At 32.3% G+C, this 26,075-nt stretch overlaps 1 protein-coding gene across 1 annotated transcript; it reads right to left on the bottom strand.

Moving 5' to 3' along the window:
* Positions 1-228: 228 nt before the first annotated feature.
* LOC149174670 (uncharacterized) lies at positions 229-4,541 on the bottom strand. The gene is made up of 2 exons (XM_089419382.1): positions 3,940-4,541; positions 229-1,412 (listed from the first exon to the last, which is right to left on the bottom strand). Exons 1-2 carry the CDS (start codon positions 4,197-4,199, stop codon positions 554-556), a joined length of 1,119 nt encoding a protein of 372 aa, XP_089275508.1. The 5' UTR covers positions 4,200-4,541; the 3' UTR covers positions 229-553.
* Positions 4,542-26,075: the final 21,534 nt, after the last annotated feature.

Here is a 26,075-nt window from a genome sequence, read left to right as displayed (position 1 = left end):
CCTTAATGGGTCCATCTTGTTGCAAATGTATATGGACTTCTACTGTAATACATACTAAATTTTGAATTTTTTGAAAAATATATAGAAGGCACTTGGAGCAATTAAGTCAAGTCGGAGCAAATGGGTGTGTTCCATATTCACCATTTAAAATCACCAATACTTCTGAGAGAGCTAATGTATTTACTAGCAGAAAAATCCATGAAACTAAATACAATCAATTTGCTTAAATTTGGTATCTAAAAAGGGATCCCACTTGGATTCTGCTATTCATCATGACAAATAGTTTTGTTACACAGTTCGACCCTTGTGCCCTTTTTGAAAAAGAGGGCATCAATCTGGATGCTCAAAATGGAGAAATTTACAAAATAGCTTTATTTCTCTTCAGAAATGTCGGTAAATGACCCAGTAAGATCCCTCACCAGTCACCTGATACCACCACATGGCCTGGACTGGCAAAATAATTCATAAATAAAGCTTCGGTTTAGATACTATCTGTACATTATTGGTACAAATATGAGAAAAGATACTAGATGTACAAAATTTAGAACATGTACTAGATCTGGGACAGCTTTGCTAGGTTATGAGACCGAGAAAAATCTGACGGTATGCAGACAAGTGCTGTCTGCGGTAAATGTCTCATGTTCTGTTCCACACTCACTTGAACCATATCTGCAAGCATCTTTTTAGCAGTTTCAGTTCCTTTCTCCACACCATCAACATGTATAGCGATATCATAAACAATATTCTCAAGTACAGCAGATGCTGAACCATTTTGACCCCAGGAAGGAGATTCTCTTAGAAATGGCAAAAGGGTACGAGCCCTTTCCTGGGCTTTAGGTGTTCCATAAATGGTGAGCTCAAGAAGTCCTGGAATAACTCCCTCTTTCAGGATAGCCTCCCTATACTTGCACCTACTGCTTTGACACATTGTTAGAAGAGCTCCAACGGCATGTTCCCGGCTCTGTAGAGATCCATCTTCAATCACTTCCACTAGCGCAAGGATTCCTCCCTCCTCCTTTGCTATATTTGTTCTGGCTTCTTCAAAAGCAGATAGAGACTCCAACAATGCACTGATTTTTTCAGCAACTTTAGAACATTTCTTACACTCTTTGAGCAATGCTATCAAAGGTGGCACAGGCCCCACAGCAAGAAGAGTTGTTAAATTATCTGAGTATGTTGAAAGGTTGTACAGCGCCATGACTGCATCAACCTTACCTTGATGGCTACTCGATGTCAACATTTCGACCAACAATGGGGTAGCCCCAGACTGACAAATAATTGGCTTGTTGATATTAGATGCTGAAAGTGTCAATGTTGCAGCAGCAGCAAATTCCTTCAAGTTGTTATTTTCTGACTTCAAAAGATCCACAAGGGGCTCAATTACACCAGCCTTGACTATTGCGACTTTGTTCCTGCATGAATTAAGTTAAAATCTCAGACTCTCCAAATCAGAAGAAATTGGCAAAGAGAACCACAGACAAAAAAGTATGACTTACAATATTTGCAAAATATGAGCTTGAGAATTATTTCTGTTCAACATGTGGTAATGAAGGTGAGATCCATAGATAAGCTTAAAAGAACAAACCTTGATGGATGATGGAGACTAATCAACAATAACAACAATCAGAATAATAATCAATATAACTGACAAAGCTCCAGTTGCTTTAGATGTTTAACGCAAAAGGAGATGACAGGTGGTAAAGATCCCGACCTCTATTGAGCCATTGATCAATCTAAGCTGCTTCTTCCTTCCAAGGCCTTAAAAAAGAAAAGAGAAAAAGAAAACATGGAGATATAGGTTGGTCTATAAATTTCTTAAAGATAAGAAATGTAATTTCTGCTAAGAAATCCTGAACTCATCTCAATCATGCCATCAATTACATAATTGCTAAAATATACCTGAGTTGTTGAGAACAAAGAATTAGATGCCTTAGATATTTCTTACAAAATGATTCACATAGATAAATTTTGAAAAGCTTGTTTCAGCAGTTGAATGCAAAAACTTTACGTCCATGAATTTAGATCACTGTAAGCTTGCCAAAGGCTCAAGCTTTACCCAGTGTGGTTAAAAGGCCACCAACAAATCTAAACCCAATCCATCGACAACCAAAAAGATTGAAAGATAGACTTTGTAGAGTGTGATTCACATAGGAAACCAAGGGATTGAAAGACATCAAGATTTCATTTTCTGCACCCCATATCACAAATTGAATAAAGATCTTGCAATAGTGAGAAGTGGGTTTGTAGAAATGATAAAGATCATGCAAATAACAATGTTTCTTTCCAATGAAGTTTGGATTTAATAAGATCAGTAAATTTTCTAGCTAATTAGAATTCCATGTCTTTGTTGTCTAAAATCATATCAACCCGCTCTGCACCTATAGTTATATTGGAAATTATCATTTACATGACAAATATCAGATCTTGATATTTTGGCACGTGGTCCTATATTGGCACTGGGCAGTTCACATTTATGGTATAAAGATTAAGATCTTGATGTTTTCGGACATGATGCAGTAACTTTAGATCTCATCGTTGAACATTTGTTATGGGGTTCGTACCAAGCTCGCAGAATCAACAGGAAACCTGACTTGGTTATAATATCCTGATATTCTGATTATTAGGGAAAAAAATGATTGGCGAACTTCACAACCAACACCAGTATGAGTAGGGTCTCACAGGCTGTTATTATTCAACCCGACTCTTTTGAGCAACTTTGAAAGTAGAGGGTGCCATGGAGAGTATTACTCTTTCTAGAAACTGAGGCCTGGACCTATATTTTTTCCTCTTCATTCTCTTCAACCAAATCGTTCTTTGGCTTTGAAGGAAGTTTCAGAGATCAAATGATCCCATTAGTCATTAAGGAGTAAACACAGAGCTCACTCGATCAATAGGAAACCTAATTGGATTATTGCAGGTTATAAAATACTGGATCTTATATAAAAGGTAAATCCCTCCAGTGGGATCACGGATGGTTGTAACTTTCTTAGAATTTAATGAGTGCCCTTGTAGATGCAGCTTCTCAATTCCCATTTTGACACTAGATGTTTCCAAGATCAGAAACAACAACGGATGTTTCCAAGATCAGAAATAACAGGGGAAACAAACTTATCTTATTGCTAGAAAAAAAAATATAAACTTGTTCAAAATCTTGAAAAATGTAAGTTTCACAACCAACACGTAAGGTTAGTGTCTGCCTTCTCGTTTAGGCACACAAATAAAGTCATCTGGTGAAGCCACCTCTAGTTGTTAGTTTCTAAAATTGGAACTAGTACCAGCATAGACAAAACTTCTTACTGCATCCTATTTCGCCACTAGAGTTTCCTTATCTCAGAAGAAATAAGGGATAAAGAGTACTAGTGATTGCAAACAGAACATAAAAAAAAATTGCTCCAAATCTCAAAGAAAACAAAACTTCAAAATGGCCACTAGATTTTTTCTATGTCAAGAAGCAACAAGGGATAAAAAGTAGTAGTAACTGCAAGCAGAACATAAAAAAAAAAAAAAAAAATTGTTCAAAACCTCAAAGGCTAAAATATATAAATCTTCGAAATCAATACCTGTAGTCGTGGAACTTGCTCTTTCCTTAAGACAGAGAGAGCTAGAAATAATGAGCTTATACTACATGTTGGATTAATAGGACTGGTGGGCTTCTACTGCTCACCCTGCCCATCTAGCAACTTTGAAAGGAGATGATGATTTGGGTATTCACCTATTCAAGAAACTAAGGCCTAACTTACCTACTTATTTTCTTATTCCTTTTTCAACCAAAAATTTCATTGGTTTCCAAGGAGTTTCAGAGATCAGAGGATCCCATTGATTACAATGATTTCCAATGCCCCAAATAACAAAAACACAAAACCTAATACACCCAACAACAAAAAATTCAGACAAATACTTTCCACTGCGCGGCCGAATCCAATCCAATCGAAACATTACCTCTCGTTTTTTACAGCGAGATTGAGAAGGGCCAAGACAGCAGCCTCCTTGGCATCAATATTGGCAGACTGAAGCATCGATACCAGTGGAATTATTATACCTGCAGCTGCCAAACGGGCTCTGTTCTTTGCAGATGTCTTGGTGATCCTGCGGATCTCTTTAGCAGCACCGATTTTAACATCTTCCCCTCCATTCAACACAGACCACACAATCTCCTCTATACTGCTACTGCTCTTCTTCTCATCTCCATCATTCGCCATTTTCGCGACAAAAAATGGAGAAGAGCAGAATAAACCAGGCTCGCCTTACAACTCCACTCACAACCACCCCCCACAGATTATATATCGATTATTTTCCCTCGGATGCTTACCAAACACCCTTCAACGACTACCTCAAACGACTCTCAGATCCTTTTTAATACAATAATTTTTTTCCTTTTTTTTAATTAGGCCTCAGGCCTTATCCTCTGCAACCACCATTAACGACTGCGCATCTCTCATTCTTCTATTACTCAATCGTCTAGCAGCGCAGACAGCGGTAATTCCCTCCTCCTTCCTGGCAACTGCTGCAGCGGCATGCCAGAGCGTTTGATTTCCGTTGGCGTCGACGGAAAGTTTATAGTAACGTCCGTGCACCTTTAGGCGCCGGGAGTTGAACGCATCGCGCCAACCGACACACTGTCACTGAAATTTACTGCCACCGACCGGCGACGTCGTCCGTTTTCCACCGTAAAAACCACGCACGTTCTAACTGCGGTTACTGTGATGTCCCTTTTTCATTTTGACCCGTCTCTTCACATCCACGTCATCCATACAGTAAAGGAAGGGAGGCTGTGAATGCGTTCCAGGTAAGCCCTTAGTCAATGTTAAAACCGTGGGTTAGTGACACGTAGATCCTAATGCTGACTGTACGGCAGACCCTAGCCTTGCCAACGGAATTAAAAAATCATTACAATAGAATAAAATTGACGTAAAGGAAAGAAAGCCGTCCACGATGGTGAAAAGTTACTTCTAAGCCAATTGAGCATATTATTATTGCGCACCTTTTGAGTCAATTTTGTTGTCACTTCCATTTATAATTTGAGTTAATTTATTATTAATGTTTATGATTAATAATTAAGTTTAAAGATTTATAGTTAAAATTGTTTGTTTTTTAACAGGCTAAACGTTTTTTTTTTTTCAAATATGAAGAAACCAGTTAATGAAATAAGATTTAGCAATATCAATAGAAGTTTAGTTATTTCATAGGGTTAGTTTGTTTTTTTGGGTATATAATGATATTGTTGTATATATAGGTCTTGAAATAAGATTTAGCAATATCAATAGAAGTTTGGTTTTTTTTTTTTTTTTTTTTTTTTTTTTTTTTTTTTTTTTTTTTTTTTTTTGGGGTATATAATGATATTTTTGTATATATAGGTTTTGAGATTATATCAACAAAGGTTCTTAAAGGCTACATTAATAGTTATTAGTGTTGTAAAAAAAATTACTTTAAAAAGAAGTTTAATTAAACTTGTAGAAAAAATGTATAAGATGGAAATTTCTGGTGGATTAATGGATAGGACAAGGCATCTCCATGCAAAAAAAATGTGTGTTTAAAATTCAATGGATATAAACAGTAAATTAGTAGATACTCTATACATAAGGCATCACTTTACAAACAATGCAAGTTTAAAATTCAATATATATAAACATTTGTATTTATTTAAGGGAAAATGTTTGACTTTTTATAATTGGTTTTCATCTACCATCAATGATACTTAACACATATCCAATTTGTCAAATTGGTTTAATTAGAGAACAATATAATACTTTATCATTTTTATCGTGATTTTAAAAAAAAAAGCAAGTATATCAAGATTTAGTTCAAAGAAGGATTAGAAAAAAAATGGAAGGGTGGCTTATTATTTAAGTAGTTACAAAGTATAATATATTGAATGGAAGGGTAAAGATGTATGTAGATTTTAACCCCGTACAGAAATTACCTGCATACGAATTCTAAAAACAGAAAATAAACAATGGCGAGAGCATAAAACATAAATCATATATACATAGAGATTTTCCCCTAGATACCAAAAACGGGACTACCAAATTGACTTTTCATTATCTTCCTTTCAATGTTACAACACATATATATACAAGTTGAAGCATCTATAAACCTCAATCCATTAACCCTGGATTAGAACATAATCACAGTTCTCTTGACCAGATCTACAAAATACCATGGGCAAAGAACCATCATGCCCAAAACCATGTTTGAAAACCATGCACAAAACCATAGGTAGGTCTGCCCACCTAATATAGTGTCCCAAAAAAAATCCCCGGGGCGTTGCCCCAGACCCCGTAGAGGGTGGCTATCGCCCCCCTCAAACCCCTCGACAGGGGGGCTTCCACCCCCCTGCTGCGCCCGACACAACGAACAAGGGGGCTATCGCCCCCCACACATGGGGCTAGTCATGGAAAGAATTTAACACACGCCCGACAATGTAGGTGGACCACTAGGTTATGTTGTGTGATCATGTAACATATGAACATATCTATAACCAAATTTACAGTTACTATCCAGAAGAGAGTATTATAACAAGAAGGAAAAAAGAAAAGAGATCAAATATTATGGCTCACTCGATTGTGACTTTAAAATGCTCATAGAATTATAAAAGCAAAAGGTAGGCAATCATGTACTATTGATACATGCTTGTGATCATTTCCGTTCATAAGATGATCATAAATGATTGTCATTAAAAGTAACAAAAAAAAGTATTTATAAATAATTTAATTTAATTGTTTTTTATCGAAAATATATTATTATTCGTTAGGATAGAAATACTTTTACGTGGATAATACTTATATCATTATACATTAGGTTAAAAAATACAATATTTATAACAATTAATAATAATACTAATATATATTAACCAAATATAAATACAATATTTATAACAATTATTATTAATAATAATACATATTGACCAAATATAAATATAAGTGAAAATAAAATATCATTATATATGAAAGAAAGAGATTTGATATATATGCCTAATTTTATGTAGCCTAAGTAATAGAGGGATAAGAAATGCACATATAAATATCTTAATAATAATTGTGATTGCATTTTGAATTATGAATTTGAATTTAATAAAATTGGGTAAAAATACAATTAATCTAAATTGATTTTAAATAATACAAAAATAAAAATACACTTTGATCCTCTTAACACTTAAATCCAAAAATAAAATAAATTTACATTAAAGTAAGTGGAGAAATGTTATGAATGAAAATCCGAAAATTGTTAAAAATAAAAACCATAAATCATCACATTATTATTTAGATAGGAAAAAATAAAAATATGTTTTCTTATTATATAAACCTAAAACATATTTTCAAATTTTTAATAATTTATTAAAAAATGTAATAGAAATGTTAAATTAACTACATCATTATCACTATGGGGAGTTGTTATCATAAATCACTCAATGTGTGAACATGCCTATTTATTTATTTGACATGATAAGGAATGCTAATAAATATGTACATATCGATTGTATTCAATATATTTAATTGCATGTAATATTAATAAATGTGTATGCATATATTATATGTAACATGTTACTAAAGGTTAACACAATAATATTACTATTAATAACAATATTTTAATAATTTGATGTTAATATAATAATATTGCAACTCAAAATAAATAATAATAATAATAATAATAAATAAATAAATAAAATAGAAAAAAACAAGAAAAAAAATTGCCTTAGTCTATTATTAAATTATTAAGATTTATTTGAGAAGTTAATAATTCTGGTAATAAATTGAACCATGGTCTTTTTAATGATTATATTTTTGAATAATTTATCGAACCCTGACCCTTTCCTCTAGGCCCTGGTCTAATTTAGCTGTTAAGGGTCTTTTTAACCGTTGCTCGTTCATATAGCCGTTGAAGGACCTGCATGCTCTATTTAACAGATCGCTCAGAATTGTTCCTCAACTTGTCCTGACGATGAACCACACTAATTGGTTCGAAACGCGTCGACAAATGATTCTCTATGTGATTTTGCTGAAATCATTCTCACAATCAAAGAATGGATCACAGAAGTCTAAACTCTTTAATGTTTGCATTTGTCAAAAAAAAAAAAAAAAAAATCGAAGTGTTTATGAATAATATTTATTTCATGTTAAATATAAGAGAAGAGAAAATGACCATTTTTTAAAAACTATAAATAAGATTGGTTTCAAGTTTTATGGAATGCGTATAATTATTTGTTTAGCATTGGAACTTCAAATCAATATCATTTGTCAACTTTGATACTTATTTTTTTATCAAATTTAAGTTTAGATCTTATGAAAAAGGACGAAAATGGGAGCCAATTGTAAAGAATAAAAACTATCCCACGATATAGGAATTCGACCCAATTACTCAAATCTCTCACAATTTTGATAACATTTCATTATTAAATTATTCTTCCATCTAATACTAAAATTAACTTCTAAAGTTAAATTTGATAATTATTACAAATAATTATATATACTATACATTTTAACCAATTAAATAACATATAAATTAAAATGTCAAACTATATTTAATAACGTTTACTTATCAAATTCTATCGATGGTTATACTTACATCTATCATCATTTTGAATCCCCTGCAAGGAGCCTACTCACGGCTCCCGTCTCTTCTATGATTCACGAAAAAGTAAAATTTTGTCACTAAATAGAGCATCGGTGGGCCAATGTATGATAGGCTAGAAAATAACCTTATCTTCTTATATCTGATATCCCATGGTGTTTCCCAAATATTTAATTATTATTGGAGACCACCTAATTTTGGGTTGAAATAAGACTTGAACTTTTGGGGGAGTGAGAAAATTCTAAGATAAAGTTAGGCATGTGTTGAAAATTTAATTAAGCTTAGTTGTGCTAAATTTTACAATTTCTCATTAGATTAATTCTACTCACTAGGTATCTTTTAGTTGTCAATTTGATTTGATTCGAATATAAGAAATACATCATGTTCACGAATATTGAGTGAACTGGATTAATGTTTTTAAAGTGAATATTGTTTCAAAGTTTTTGTGGAAGTTAATTTAAAGTGTTTATTCAATCACAGAAATTAAACAAGAATGGGATGGAGTAGCAAAAAAGAAGAAGAGGATATTATTATAAATTATAATAAACGAAATCAAATATAGTGTAATGGGGTATTATAAAAGGAATTAATTATTATAAATTATAATTTTATAAAATAAAGAATTACATTATGGTTACCATTTGGTTGAATGTAATTTGGTTGAATGTAAGGAAGTTTGTTTTCATAATTATAAATAATTTATTTAAAAACTTAAATTATAATTAGAATATAAAAATTGTTTTGTAAATGATATATTAATATAATTAAATGTGGAAAAATAAGTAGAATTATTATGCATAATAACATAAGAAAATTATTTAATCTATATAAAATAATGAATTATAAAAAATCGAGTTCTCTTTAGTGCGATTTTTTGGAAATATTTTTGGTGGATTTTTTGGGTCTAATTTCTATAAAATCTAACAGGAATTCATTGAAATTACAGGTTTGATGGGCAACCCCTGCACAATAGAAGTGCCCTAGGGGTTTTTTAGGGGGCTAAATCCATATATACAGTAAAAAAACTAGTTTAAATAACACAAATCAAGATTTCATCTCAATTTTTTCTGCCAGATTCTGGCACCTGAAACTCCAAAAAGTCGCACTAAAGACAACTCCATAAAAAATAGGCATATTCAAATAAGGAACAACAATAATACAAATTTGGATTTGAATACTATACAACTATTTGCAAATGAAGTGATGTGTATTATGAATACATGAGTCATTATATATGTTAAATTAGAGAATTTTTAACCTTGGATATGATAAACATGGGTAATTGATCTCATGAATCCCAATGGTAAGTTAGCTAAGTATGCTTTGAGTTGAATTAACTTGTCGCTAGCACAAACTTGGTTAACATTGATCACCTAGTTAGGTAGGGGCATCAAATCTCTCAATTACTTTATATCATTGGCATGTCTTGATGAATTAGAGTTTAAGTAGAGCTCAAGATTAGAAAATTATTTATGAATGGAGTTGTCATTATGCGGATTGGACATTGTTGCAAAGAAAATGACACATTGTAGTGTATGTGTCAATTGTGTACACACTATCAAACACAAGTACAACAAGGATTAGATATTGGTTACACACAAGAGGTCAAGTACAACAATAGCTAACAAAGTCATGCATACTTAAAAATAAGAGAGTCTCATCTTAAACCAACAATGCTCTAAGACACATGACATTGATATTCTAAAGCTCACTTCTTTCTAAATGTGAAGATTAAACTACATGATCCATACTTGCCAAACACACATTATTAATAAGGTAAAATTATAAAAATGAAACTGAGATATTATAAGGAGGTGATCAATCCAAATCTCCAAAATTGAAAGCCTTGACTAGTGTAAAGAAAATAAACATTTCTAAAATAAGAACAAATTCTTATGAGCTCCATAGTAAAATTGGGTGTTCGTCAATTCCTAAAACACTATGGGATAAAAGCATCTGTCGTCTTTGTGACACTAAAGAGGTTGAAGATGAAAAACCTGCTTCTTAAATTCCCCAATTCATGATCAGATTAGATCTAAATTTCAAAGTATTTATTTATCACACTACCAACATTCTTGACATTTTAGCTCAACAAAAGTATGGTAATCTTGAAATATTTCTCTTAATATTTTTCAATTATCAATATAAAAATTTCAATTATTACAAGTAATAGACGATATTCAATTTTAATGAAGATTAATCATCATCATCAATAAAATATCTATCTTTTATATAAAATTTAAATATTAAAAAATAACCCATACAAATTTGTTAAAATCTTACCAAATAATAAATTTTAAATTATATTATAATAAAATAACAATATCAATCCATTTATTTAACTTTAAAAAATTACTCATTTATATAAATATAAACCTATGTCATTATTATATTAAATTCAATAACCACTCATCAAAAACATATAAACAATATCCCACCAAATATGTCATTATTATATTAAATTCAATAACCACTCATCAAAAACATATAAACAATATCCCACCAAATAACCCCTGCACTAAAAGAAACAAAGAAGCTTTCCATAACTAAATCCCACCAAATAACCCCTGCACTAAAAGAAACACAGAAGCTTTCCGTAACTAACTTGAATCACAAGGAAAAGTCAATATACCAAATCCCTCCTCCACCAAAAAGCAATTGTCATGATGAAGGTGAGATATTTAAATGTTTAAATATGAAACTTCACTTATAAGGTAGTGTTCATTATTTAACTCCCTAAGACATAAAAACATCTTGCTTAGATTTACTAGATTACACGAAGGGGTTCAATAAAGTCATTGTATACTTTTATGACCTCATGCCCACAATGTGTTCAGAGGTTTGCTTCTTGGGGGGAGAATCAATAAAGAGAATGTTGGAAAATAAAATGACTTTCACATTTTCATAAAATATTTTTTATATAATATAATTAAATTTTATAATTCAATATAAATATTTTAATATTATTTAAAAAAATTACTTTTAATTGACTTTCACATTTTCATAAAATATTTTTCATTATATAATAATAATATAATTAAATTTTATAATTCAATATAAATATTTTAATATTATTTTTTTATATAAATAATTACTTTTAATTCATGTGCAGGAGCTATCAACCCTCACCTTTAAAGTCAATCATAACATCTCATCATTAGAATTAGGTTTACTTGTCACATGAAATTTTACAATTTCCTTCTGAAATTCAATACTCTCTAGGCACTTCATACCAACTCCACATTCATGTACAATTATTGGGTAAATAGCACGTTGACAAAACCAAAAGGAATCACGTTGTGGATGCTTTAAACACAACCCAATTCTGTTGTTTCTGTTGTGCCAATGAACAACACCATGCCCCTTTCCTAAGAAATGTAAATAAACAACACCATTCCCCTTAACCAATGATCTTCCTTGCTTTATCTTTTTATTTTTATAATAAGAAAAACCTAAAAGGGCTTCTTATGATGACAGAAAAGTGGCAAGCTACTTTAACAACTTATAACTTCCAGAACATTTTAACTTCTAGAACATATTGCTCTAATTATTCACACAATGATGTACATTTCAACCCATGGTATTTCGAGCTCTTAGAGATGATTCGATGAATTTAAATATATTTAGAAATCCATATGAAGCAAAGTCTCGATCAAATAAATAGAATTCCTTGCCACAAAAAAATTGTGAAATAGATACCACTCAAAGTTATAATAATATCCAAAACTTAAATTGTGAAATAGATACCACTCAAAGTTATAATAATATCCAAAACTTAGTGAAGTCTAAGAGTTATAATCTTATCTAAATCACATTGATATTTCGAAGTTGCTGGTGGCATAGTGGGTGGACCATAATGATTTTAACTAACATTCTTTAGTGAGGTGAACAAATTATATAATTATATTTATATCTATATATATACATATACATATATAATTGTGTGTGGGGTAAGATTGTGTTATTTGGAGAAATTAGTAAAATATATATATATATATATATATATAATAAGAATAATAAGATTGTTAGTGATTAGAATATATAGAAAATGGATTTTGTTTAGTTTGCGCGGAAATTATTATTATATTAAAATGATTTATATATTTAGAGTAATAAGAATGAAAATAATTTAGATATTTTTTTAATATAAATATTGATATAATTTATATTTAAAATTTTCATTATAATTATTTCAAGTTTATTAAAAAAAAGTTCATGTTAGAAGGTGTGCGGTTAGGTTATTCATTACAAGGAAAATATTTTTTAAGTGAAATTTTTATGAAATCTTCTTAAAAAATTGTTTCTTCTATGTTTGTCGTAGGGTCTAGAGGCAAAAGGTTTAAGTGGAAAATCTTTCTTAGTACACTTAAATTTGATTAGCCATCGAGATGCACTAATATCTAATATCTAAAATACATTAGTGACATTAGTGCATTATCATGATAGATGCATTGGCATTTGTTCTTACTATATGCCATATTAAAATATGGATTTAAATGCCATATTATTTAAATAAATTTTAAACATATTTTAATTGGTATATTGGTATATTTTTTAATAATAAGTCTATTGGTTTATTATTTAAAAAAATAATATAAATAAGATATATGTATTGTGTTATATAAATTAATTTTTATTTAAAAAATAACAAAAAAAATAGTGGTGCATTTTCATATTAATATGAATTTATAAAGGGAACAAAATGAAATACATATTTAAAACTAAAATACAGAGATAGAATGAAACTTGAATTTAATTAATAAATGGAAAATGTTGAAATTGTATACATGAAAGCAAATTAGCTCGAATGATGGTAGCTTACCTCTAAGAAGAGATGTGACGACTATGTGCCTTCTTGAATTGTGTCAAAATGAGGCTCAAAGGTATTTTTATTATGAAGAAGCAATGAAAAATCATAAAAATCCAAAAACCTAACCCTAGGAGATGAAGCACCAAAGACTTATGGGCCTTGATGGGGTAAGTTGGAACTTCAACTTCCTAGGGTTATAACTTTAGCATCCAATCTTTGTTTAGAACGCATGCTAGCCCGTTGGAAAGGTTTATTTGAGGAGTACAATTTGTGAGTGTTGCCAAAGCCTGTGATGTATGTTGACTTGTTTCCCGAAAAAAATGTCCTTTAGGGCCTCAAAACGGCTTCGAAAGTTCAAGGCCTGAAAACTATCAAAAATAAAAAGCTATCAAAATAGGAAAATTGTGTTGTGAGACAATGGAATAGGTGGGTGAACACCAATATCCACCTAGATCACATATCGGGTGCACTAAACCATTTTCATTATAGGCGCACTTTTTCTCATTATTATTATCTTGTAATAAAACCCTAGGTGGTGCATCTTCAAACCATAAGCACATTGGTGCACCATTATATAAGACACACTGAATAAGATTTATCTATTTTGTTATACCATATTAGTTTTATTTAAAGAAATTACCAAAACTTATCATCGTGCTTTCGTATAGGACACATTGAGTGTTCCTTTTGTTGATGCACCAAAGGTTGTTATTACTATTACACCTACTCTAACTAGTGTGTCTTTAAACCACAAGTGCACCTATGTCTCTATGTAAAAAACGTTGAATAGGGTTTAAATATATTGTTAAGAATTATTAGTTTTTCTGTAAACAAATTACATAAACTTATTGGTGTACTTAATAATTGTTCATGATCCAGTCTGTACTAAAAAATGGTGCATTGATTTAAAAAACTTCAAAACCCTAGTGGTGTATTGAAAACCTAAGAACATATTGGCATATCTCCTTATTGGGGGCACAAAGCTAAGGTAAAATAAATAAATACAAAATATCAAACCATAATTTCATTTTCACTTTCATTCATGTTTCAAGCCATAGAAGCATCAATACTCACCATTCATGTATGACCACCTAGTTGTGGATGTTGTTGTATTATCGTATTTCTCGATTCCTTTGCTTTGTTGGTGGATTTGGTCAGTTTTTGAATTTTACAAAATGGTACCAAATATGCAATTCTTTTATGTGTGGAAACCATGCCACCTTAGTAGAAAAGAGACTAGGTAAATTGATTATTATGCTCTCATTTACATTTTAGTAGTTTAAAATTAAAAAATTGGCTTTAATAAGCTCATTTTTTTAAATTGTTAAACAAAATTTTGTGTCATGTGTTCAAGTTATTTGGGTCATGTTAACCTATGTATTGTATCCTTATTGCTAATAGAATGCACCATTTGTGGTGTATCCCTATTACTAATGGGATGTAGCATATGTAGTCACACACCTGATCAAATAGAGCACACTATTGAAACCAACAAGAAAAATTGTTGTGTTTTTTCAATGCATTAAATAATGTTTAGAGGCAACATCGACATGCTCTTATATTTCTCCAGAGGGGAAATTTCATTCATTTCTATTATTAAAAAAGGAGTGCAATAGCTAGTTACATTGTCCCAAGAACAATGTTATTTTTTACCTTAAGCACAACGTAGGTGTACAAAATGAAAACATAGGCAGATAATATTTACATAAAGTGTCCAATAAAAAACAATAGCTACATTAATGACACAAGAAAGATGTAATAGACAAGCATCAACACAACAACCTTAAACAATGGATTGATATTTAAAAAAACTAAGAGAGTAGTTTTGGTATGGTGACAGGAAAACTAGAGGTCCTCATAATGCCTAGAGTAGTCAACATAATTGTAAAATTAGGCCTATCAAAAGTGAATGTTCTGAATCCAAGATTACTCCAGTGGCAGCTATTGGCCAATGGAGATGTGGATTCTCCCACAACACAGTAATTGATTTCCTTGTCTTCCTTCAAAAAATATATATCCATTTTCCTCATTAAGAGTCTTCTTAGAAAGGAAATCCACTGGAGGGTTCAATCCCTATATATATGTTGAAGAGAGATATGGAAAATTTCCTTTAAGATATTAATTATGCCCATCCAGTAGTGCAAGTTTAGAACCTGGAAGTTGTTTCTCCCTGCTAACCAGTCAATGACGCATTTTGAATCACCATATACATGTAAGGAGGCAATGCTAATGAAAGCAGAAAAATACGAAAGGGCCCAAGAAGTTGTAATCTATGCCTTTTTATTGGATCCAGACACTAAATTCAGTGAGATAAGATAGGAGAGGTTCCCTTGAAGAAGTAAAAGTGCCCTCCCTCCACAGATGTCATCCTATGAGGCTCCATTAAAGAATCCAACATTCTTGTAGAGAGGGCTCGATGGGTAACATTGGCATATTGTAAATGTGTTGTTGAGTATAGTTTTAATAATATAATTTTTCCCACTAGTTGATGCTTTAATAAATGTATAAAAGCATTGTTATCAGTGCTTCCATACATGCTAAGCTCACCAATAATTAAATTAAATATTTTTGGACTTACTGGTGTGCTTCAACATGTATGGATGTATCAAAATCATTATGTCCATTGAAAAAGCTTGTAATATTGAAGCCAAAGAATAAAATTCCCACATCTTTTTTGTGTTTAACATAGTATTCTAAGGCATTGTTAGAGGTTCTTTGATATATTATAAGCGCATGATTGATGGAATTTTATTAAAATAAATCTCCCACACTTATTGATGTGCTTTAGAAAGTAAGAAGGCATCATAAATGGTATTTGTTACATTATAAATACATCGATAATCAAATTTAATAAATTAAAATTTCTTGACTTGTTGGTTCATTTTAAAATTTAAAATGTACGAATGTACCATTAGTGATACATCTAACTATATAGGTGCACTAATGTAATGTCACTATCATACTTACTAATAAAATTAAAAAAAAACTTATTGATTGTATTTGTGCAGTAATATTAGCGTTGTTATTACAATTGATAATCAAAGCACACTATTAATAATGTGTATATATAAATAAGGTGCAAACAATTTTACATATTTTTTTTGTAAAATAAAATTAATTTCAATATTTAATAAATATTAGAAATGGTAATGTATTATAGACTTTTCATGTTGTATGTGTATGCACCTAATGAAATTTTCATGTGAATTAGAGACAATGACAACAATAATAATAATAATAGGTTGACACATTTAACTTCATACATGAATAGACAGGGATAAGTAGACATACCCTCATCTTATCATCCTGTGGATTTGTCTCCTTTTGAGGAATGTTGAACATCTCAAGTTTGATGAGGAGGATATATCCCTCAAGGGGAACACATGCTCATTGATGTAGTTGATCCATCATTAGTATCATGTTAGGCAATCATTTAGGGTGAAACTCGATTTGTAATACCAACCCACAATGGAAGATATTTATTTCATCGTCGGGTTATCTAGGAGGTGGAAGGATTTTCCCCATTTCCTCGATATACCAACCAATGTTACAAGAGAGAGTTAATTGGAATATATGCATAGATATGACGGTGCGTCCATTACTAATCCTAGGGGCTTCTAGCTGGTTGTTGGGGGTTAGCTACATTTACATTCATTCAATGTATAGGAGGATAGGTGTTGATTGCTTATGCTGACAACATTGGTATAATCTAATAGGAAACACATTAGTTTCCTTCTATGCATTATGTACATAGTTTATTTCAAGGCCCAAACTGTCCAAGTGGTCTATCATTTTTTATGATAATTTATTTTTCTCTATATCACTATCATATTTATTCAAGTTGAAACACTAGTTGTGAGAGGTAACATTATCATTATCTTTTGATTAATCTAGATGAATATTTTTTGTCTTATTTGATGCACATGTGGTTGATTTCATGATTTCGTTTAAACTGTCTAATTATTGTTGTTTGTTATTTTGTAAATGTTGGCACGTGTATTGAAGGTGTTTTCATAACATGATGAGGAGATGGCTACCTTAGGTGCAAAGACCTATAATGACATATATTATAAAACATAGATCTTGTTAGTGGGTAATAGACTTGATATGTGCACTAATGGCTCACCACAAATTAGTAGCAACACCTTCAAGTGGACTCTAAATCCTGGAAAATTTCACAAAAGGAGACTCCATTTTCTCCACTCAGTGGTATTGCATTGTCAATTAGAAACCTTGCTTCACATGGTCATCTGTGACAAGCAAGGTGATCACTATCAATTATTTGTAGGACAAGAAGAGATTAAAAGGATCCCCTGGGACATCAAGTATAATCTAGACGATATTGTTGCTAGATTAACGTGGGTGGAACGTTACGTGGTGTCCGACTTAGACTCTGGCTCAGACTCATACCCTAGCTCCTCTTTTTTGCATATGATATGTCAACTTTTCTTATGGTTGTATGAACTTTACTATGTCTTAGTATGGTAAATGTGCACACAGTTTTGTTTGAATGCCCAATACACACTTATGCATGTAATTAATAATGGGATATGTAGTTTGAATGTTGGTTAGTTTTGTCTACTATCTTTTTTGCAAAATATGGGGATCATGGGAATCTGGTTTTTTCAGGATAGTTGTTTATGGGATCCCACAAATATTTTGGGAAGCAAATGCTATCAATGTAATATCAGTTATTTCATAATATAAATATATTTCTAAAGCATACAACAACAACAACAACAACAACAACAAAATAAAATAAAAAATTTGAGATATGTCACTCATTTAAATTTGAGATGACATATTTGAGATGTTATAATTCATGCTTATTATACATTTTCTTCTTTTGTTGATATTGATGTTGTTTGATTTAGAAATTGTGTCAAGGATGTTAATGATTCACATCATTAATGCTTTCTTTGTTTTTAAGTCAAAATTGAAATGCCATATAATGTTTAACTATAGTTATATTAAATTATTTAATTTGGATTTTGATTGTAAAATTGGCATTATATAACATGTAACATTTTTTCAAGGTGAATTATTTGTTATGTTGGAACATACAATATGTAATGATTTAATCTATGATTTCCCTTTCTTTTTTAAAAGAAACAAATATTTTGTATTAGAAAACTATCAACCACATTGGTCAACATTATAATATATATAGGAGGTAAATTCCCAACAAAACATAATGAGAATTGTCCAAAATTTGAGGAAGATTATCTACGAAGACATAACAATCCTTCACATAGGATTTTAAAAAACTACTACAAGTATAGATTATGAAAATTAGTCTTAATAATTGGGGTGGAAGGTGTGGGAAGGGGGGGTGGGGTGGGCGGCGCATGTTAACCTTTCACCCTAGAGGAAAAATAGAATTAGCATTCTCATTTGGTCTAAGAATGGCTGCAAACAATCAAGTAGAATGCTATGGGATTCTTAAGGGGCTTGACTTAACCTTGGAAAGGGGAATGATTTTTCGAACAGAAATAGGGGAATCTCATAATATAATTCAACATATTATTTTGAATACAGTTTCTTCACACTTGGCGCTTGCATCAATTTTATCCAGGATTAAGCTCCAGATATCCTCCCTAGACAGGGCCAGAGCCTTCCATATTCTCAGAAGCATAACTCCATAATAGACTCTATGGCAAACCGAGAAATTCGTTTACTTCAAGGAACTCTAGTAGAAAATGGGTCAATCTTATAAGCTTCTATTCCTTAATTATTTTCTTAATGAACTTCATAATAAGTTTATTAAGTTTAATCAAAATTCTTTTAAGTGGAGGCAAGTGGTCTCCCCTTCAAACAATTATGAACCCATTTAGAAATTAATCAACCTAGTCAGTCTTGCCTTATTCTCATATGTTCTCTCCCCCTTAGCTATGGATGCATTTACTCGAAGCTTAGGTTTTATGATAGGCCTTGTACTTCGGCTTGCAAACTACTCCAACCCCCATGATTAATTTGGTCTCTTTGATCTGCAATGATGGTGAATGATGGGCACAATGACGACGTAGGACAACCCAAGCATGAGAGAACTCTTCGAGCAAGCCTATCCAACCAAATTGAAAGACACAAATCTATCATGTGTAATCCAACCCGCTCCCTATTAGAGTATGCATTGTAGTGGACACTAGTCTAGTGGCTCCCTGGTCTCTCTGAGTCTGCATATTCTAGTTTGGCATTGTGGATTGCTTGGAGTTGAACATGCCTCTGGCTAACTTCCCCAAGCTCCTAGTGGTGTCATTGGGCCATGTGTGAATCTAGTTTAGGGGAGAATTTGGACTAGATTGTTGGTTTAGATGTGATTTATGAGCTCTTGGATTTCATGAGAGGCTTCACTCCCTTAGACTAGCTCTATGAGTGTGCCCTCCTAGGAGCCTCTGTGATTTTTATTGATTCCTGCAAAGTAATCAATTGTGTGCTCCAGTTGATTCCCATTATATGGTTTTTTTTGCAGTGGTTTGTGGTTTTCTTTAACGTGGTCTTCCAAGGTGCTTCCCTGGACAATTCCCGCTCTTTCATATTTTAGTGTTACTTGGGTTAGTTGGAATCTTGAATTGGAAGTTGGAAAGGCACATTAAGAATTCAGGTTGGTTCAGGGGGGGATTCAACCCCTATAATTCCAAGGATTGGCTTCACCTATCAAGAAACACATAATTAATCAAGATCTCGTCAATGATGGATATGTGTGCACTCATTCGAATGATAACTGAGCTATACAAAAATCTAGATATGGCTCTCAACATTATGCATACAAATGGTGGTCATATTATTGAATTTAGACAAGGTGTTAATAGGTTAGAATCCCAATTCTCTCCCATTTTGAATGAACATCAGGATTAAAGCCACTCAATTCAAATATCCCTAGCAAATTTGTTCTCCCAAATTATCCAAAATCGGAATAGGGCATTAGATGACATGAAGGTAATTGTTCTTGATGATTAATTATAACTGAAAATGTATGTCGAAACAAAGTTTTTGGGTGGCTTCTTCATTAGAGTTTATACAAGTAGATTTATTTGTATTATGGGAAAGAGAATTATAAGGTGACAAATAAGCGTCTTAAGGTGTGACAAACCCTCTAAGTACCTTGAAATTGTAACTTTTTTGTACTCTAACTGTGCTTAGCATTTTTTTACTTAATACAATCTCTTAGTTACTAATAATAAAAAAATACTCTTAATATCAAGCAATTGTTTAAAAATAATATACACTCTTACTAAATAAAAGCATGGTGATTAAAAGGTTCATCCTAGTTCTTTGCATTAGTCATGAAGTCCTGGTCCACATTCAACATTCCACACCCCCCTTCTTGTTGTTGTATTGTCTCCTCTTATTTATCCTCCTCCATTGAAAACATAATAGAGAGCCTAGCATGTGAATTAGTTGCAGTGTTCTTTTTTTCCAGTATTACAATCTGATATCAAAGAGTAGTGTGCTTAGTGTGAAGGTCCTCAATTTGTCTCCTTTGATTATGTAGAGTTTCTAGTATGAAGGCATCTTTAGAATTTCTACTTTCTTCCTGGGAGTATATTATGGTAGTTATTGAGAAGAACGAGTTCCTATTATCAATGATATAATCCTCTTATCTTCTTAAAACTCCATGGATTACAATAGTTTCACATAATGGGAATCTCCCAAAATACCCATGGTTGATTTTTATATCTCTAGACAACGCCTAAATGGACCTTTTATCTCTAGTCATAGGTTTTAGACTAGTCAACCTAGCTTCATTGAAGAAGATTCCCTCAAGAAAGTAAAATAAGGATAGAATGCTAATCTTTTATAGACTCGAGCTAAGAGGAGCAAGGGGTTTCTAGAGAAATAAACACAATTAAAACTAAGAGACCACATAATATAGCTCATACCAAATAGACCAATAAAAGATTCCAATCCACATTGACCAATATAACCCAGACTACATAGCCCTAAGCCACCAAGCCAACAAAAATCAAAGTCGGAGATAGAGCCACCAAAACCTCGTGAACCAAGCATAATAGAGAAAAAACTCAATAAATTATTAGGGTTAGGATCCCACAAAGATAGTCTAAAAGAGAATAAGTTTGATTGGGAGGCCTAATTTGAACCAGGTTGAGAAAGAACCAAGAACCACATATTGAGGGAAAACCATAAATCCTCTAACAACAAACACGTGCCAAGAGATTTTATCCCACCTGAAATAAAATTAAACCTCTAAAGCAATTCATGTGTATGACCTTGTATTAATCTTTGTGTGTGTGAGGGTATCGTAAGTTAACTACTCCTTGATCACCATGAATGTTAATTAACATTCCTATACATACTGATGTGCCAGTGCCAATTGTCTATCATGTAAGGTTGTTTCATTACTATGGTTTAATACTTAGGGGATCTGAAAAAAAATACCTTCCCACCTTTTACTCTCAAATTGTTGTAATCTAGAAAGAAAACCTTGTTGCCCAAATAATCTGCTTGGTGCTTGAGAAACCTTGGGATATGAAAGAACTCAACACTTTCAAATTGGATGAATCTTTTCTAATTCTCTGGATAGTCCTTATTAAGTTGTCATCACTTAAAGAGAAGGCTCTTAGCATCAACTTGATGATTAAATCTGAGTTCCCCTATTATCGTTAGTTTTTTAATATGATTTTCACGAAAATCCTCAATCCTTGAAATATCACTTATGCCTCTCGTTGGTTATTTAAAACTCCATCTATACTCACTTAATTATGTTTTTTTTTTCTATTTCCTTCATGATCAAGAATGATTCCCTCACATGTACCACCTCTAATTATTGTTAGAATTTGATTAAATTTTAAATGGACTTGAATTGAACTATATTTTTTGAATTTATTCTTAAATATCTTAATTAATTATTATTTATTAATTAGTTTTTTTTATTCAATTACAATTATTATTCTTAAATATAACAAAATAATTATTTCTGCAATTTTATGTAGTAATAACATCATGTATATTTAATCATTAAATATATATATATATATATAAATGCCAACTTGTATAATTAAATATTCTATTAACTCACAAAAATTCTAAATTTTTATATTAAAATAAAATGAGATTAATAATTGTTAGTATAATTTTACAAATGGTGACCCACCCATATATAAAATCATGAAAACAAGTGTAAACCAGAGTTGAATAAGTTTAGAAACCAATTTATTAGGGTAAATTTTCTATTAAATTATGAAAATAAATATAAATATAAAGTAAATTAGCCTAAACAAAAAAGTTATTAATATTAATTAAAAGAGAAACAATGTAGATATTACAATTGAATATTAACATTTTAAATATCTTAAAAATTGCCATGTAATATTATGGAAGGCTTACAATTAGATTTTACAAATCAAAATTTACAAAATGTATTTTTTTTAAATATCTTGAAAATACTTACATTAAACTATAATTACAAATTTTTTAATGCTATTGATCTTTATAATTTGTTAGTTCATTAAAAGTAAGAGGATTTATGAAAGGTTTTTTTTTTTTTTCAATCATAAAAACAAAATGTTAAAGCAAATCAGTTAATTTTTTTATATTTTACTTAAGTTTTAATGTCTTAATGGATAGTCGTCATCAAGATCACCATTAACAATAATAATATAGGGGTTAAGAGTCATATTGTAACCATCCCTCTCACATTTTTCCACTTTAACTCGCCTATTGGGATAAACATGAGATGAGGGCTACTATGACATGACCTAACCTCCTAAGTACAATTAAGGAAGTGGAATCGACAAACTGGAACTTCACTAACCTTCCTCGGGAGCAACATGACACCCAGGAGCTAAACAACCACTCCAAGTGCCCAAACCTTGAGTTGGATTATTTTTTTAGTGACCTGGGCCCACAATTGCATGCATGACAAGGCCTCCATGTGGTTATAGGCCTCCAACTATATGCATAAGCCTATAAGGGTGCGGTTATAGCCCAAACTTCCAGTTCAAAGGGTGCGGTCCCAGATTTTGAGCCACCATTTCAGGATAGCCTCCAGACCACTACCCAAAACTCAATGATACTTTCTAGAATGATAAATAACATCAGGACAAATCCATTCATACAAAACTTGATCAAGGACTTGACCTAACCAAGCCTAACCATGACATTCATTTCGTCAAACATATGGTGAACATGTAATCTACAGGTCATGAATGCATATCTAAACATAGGGGTCTAAAACTTATCTGAGAATCACCAAGAAGGTCTAATTCCCTCTCATAATAACTGCAATAACATTTGTTAGCTCATGCATTCATTAACCATTCATCAACTAATCAAAACATATCAAGAGCCATAGCTAGAACCTATTATGGAACCATGCTTATAAACAACATATAACTAGAATAATAACCACAATAGAACAACCATCAAAGCCACTTAATAACAAGTAAAAGTACTCATAGAATACAATAGGGAAAGAGCTCTTATTAACATATGCAAAAGCCAACCAAGTCAGGGACTTTCGCATGCCATCAGACCATAGATTGAATTGAACCAAATATTTATTTTAGTCAATCACCCCTGTGTCATATTCCGAGCACGAATGTGGGAACTCAGGCATAAACAACCAAGGCTTCCTGGATATTAAACCATATTGAACCTCAGTCTACCACGATGCTGCCAAAACTAATCAAGAGATCACTAAGCCCCAAACAAACTTGGATGCCTCAGAGTTTCTTCACCAATGCCTTAAGGAATTTTCCTATCTCAACCCACCTGTCAAGGGCTTCCCGGAGATTAAACCACCTCCACCCCCAACCCTTGGAAATTTTCCTGAGACCACCTCATCTGATTCCAAAATCTTCCATAAATCCAAAGTGCAACTGAAGAAAAGAATCCCATCACACCATGGCTATCTGTAAATGGAAAGGCAAGGCTAAAACCACTGTCACACTCAACAAAACCCATGCCAATGACAACAAGAGAACCAAATACACAAATGCATGTACCATGCATTCACAAACCAACTAGGAAATCACACATGCAACCTGTTACCTACAAGTCTTCCCGCTAAAGCTACTTGATCCAACATTCCTTACTTGTCATTTGCTTTCCTTGTCCTTCCTTTTCCTTCCTTTGCTTTCTTTCTCCAATGCTAGAGTGCTCCAAGAATGCTCTAAGTGTGCAATAGTATGAGAGAATAGAGAGAGATCCAAAACTAAACTGACAAAAGGTTGCGAACTGATCCTCAAAAGCCTTTTTATCATTGACACCTCTATTTTCTTCATTTTCCTCTACTTTTCCTTCAATTTCCCTCTCATGCAAATCTATGACCTTTCATCTCCCTTTTCTCCCATTTTCCTTAATTTTCATAAATAAATGCCAATTAAGGCCTCTTTCATTTGCCAATGCCTTTTCCAAATTCCTTAGCCATAATAAACCAAAATGACACCCACTAGGATGTTTTTCCCAACATTCAACTTGTAATACGTGTCCCATGACCTTGGTCTTATTCTTTTACCTTTATTAACTTTATTACATGAAATTTTAACTCGGGGTTGTTATAAACCTCTCCACCTTAGGGGAACATCGTCTTCGGTGTTTTACGACACCTATGACCAACAAGACCGCTGAAAACCAAAACATACTGCCCATGGAACTTTATAACTTAGCTCGATGCAATATTTATAATAAACAACCTGCTGAAAAGAAAAACCAACATGACAAGCATGATAACATGACAACCATACTGCTTATTGGAGCTTTATAACACAACTCATTTTGGTATTTACAATAACAACCATACGTAGATATGTACATAAACCAAAAATCCTTTGCCTTAACTAGCAAACAATGAAGGATACATAGCCCCCATCTGATCTTCCATCTCCAATGTAAGTTCATTGGGCCCAAAGTGTTTTCATTGCACTTTAACTTGCTCAATTGCTCGGTTCCAAAGCATGAGTTGTTTCCACTGCAATATGCACTAAGGTTCTGGATGGAATTCTCCTTCTGGATCCACCTGCAATAAAAACCAGTCAATCACATGATCAACATCCTTCACATATATTTTAAGCAATGAAACATGGAAAACATCATGGAATTTCACTGTTGATGGAAATGCACGTCTGTAGGCCAATGGTACAATCTTCTCAAGGATCTCGAAAGGCCCGCAATACCTAGGCACCAACTTAGCACATGATCCAATCCTCAAGGAGCTCTTCGTGGGCTTGATGCATAAGTACACATGCTCCCCAACCTGAAAATCCTTAAATACCCTATGTTGATATGCATAACTCTTTTGTCTATCTTGTGTTTCCTTTAAATTCTTAATGATAGCCTACATTTCTTGTTCCATCTCTACCAACATGTATGGTCCAATCAATACCCGATTCATTGAACCATTTTAGTTGATGGGAGTGTTACAACTGCACCCATAAAGTGCCTCAAATAGACTCATCCTTAGTGACTCTTGATACGCATTGTTGTAAGCAAACTCAACTAGTGGAAGATACTCCTCCCACCTCCTATGTTGGTGCATAACATATATCCTCAACATATCCTCCGTAATCATATTAACCCTCTCTATATTTCCATCTATTTGTGGATGATAAGTTGTGCTAGAAGCCAACTCTGTACTCGAACTCGCAAACAACTCCTTTGAAAACTTGGAAGTGAACTTAGCATCTGTGTCTAACACAATCTTCTTAGGAATACCATGCAATGTCACTATCTCCATGAT

This window comes from Pinus tabuliformis, chromosome 4_1 (assembly GCF_031772625.1).
Source record: "Pinus tabuliformis cultivar Carrire ecotype Pingquan chromosome 4_1, CPIR1, whole genome shotgun sequence".
Classification (NCBI taxonomy): Eukaryota; Viridiplantae; Streptophyta; class Pinopsida; order Pinales; family Pinaceae; genus Pinus; species Pinus tabuliformis.
This window is presented reverse-complemented; position numbering and strand designations above follow the sequence as displayed.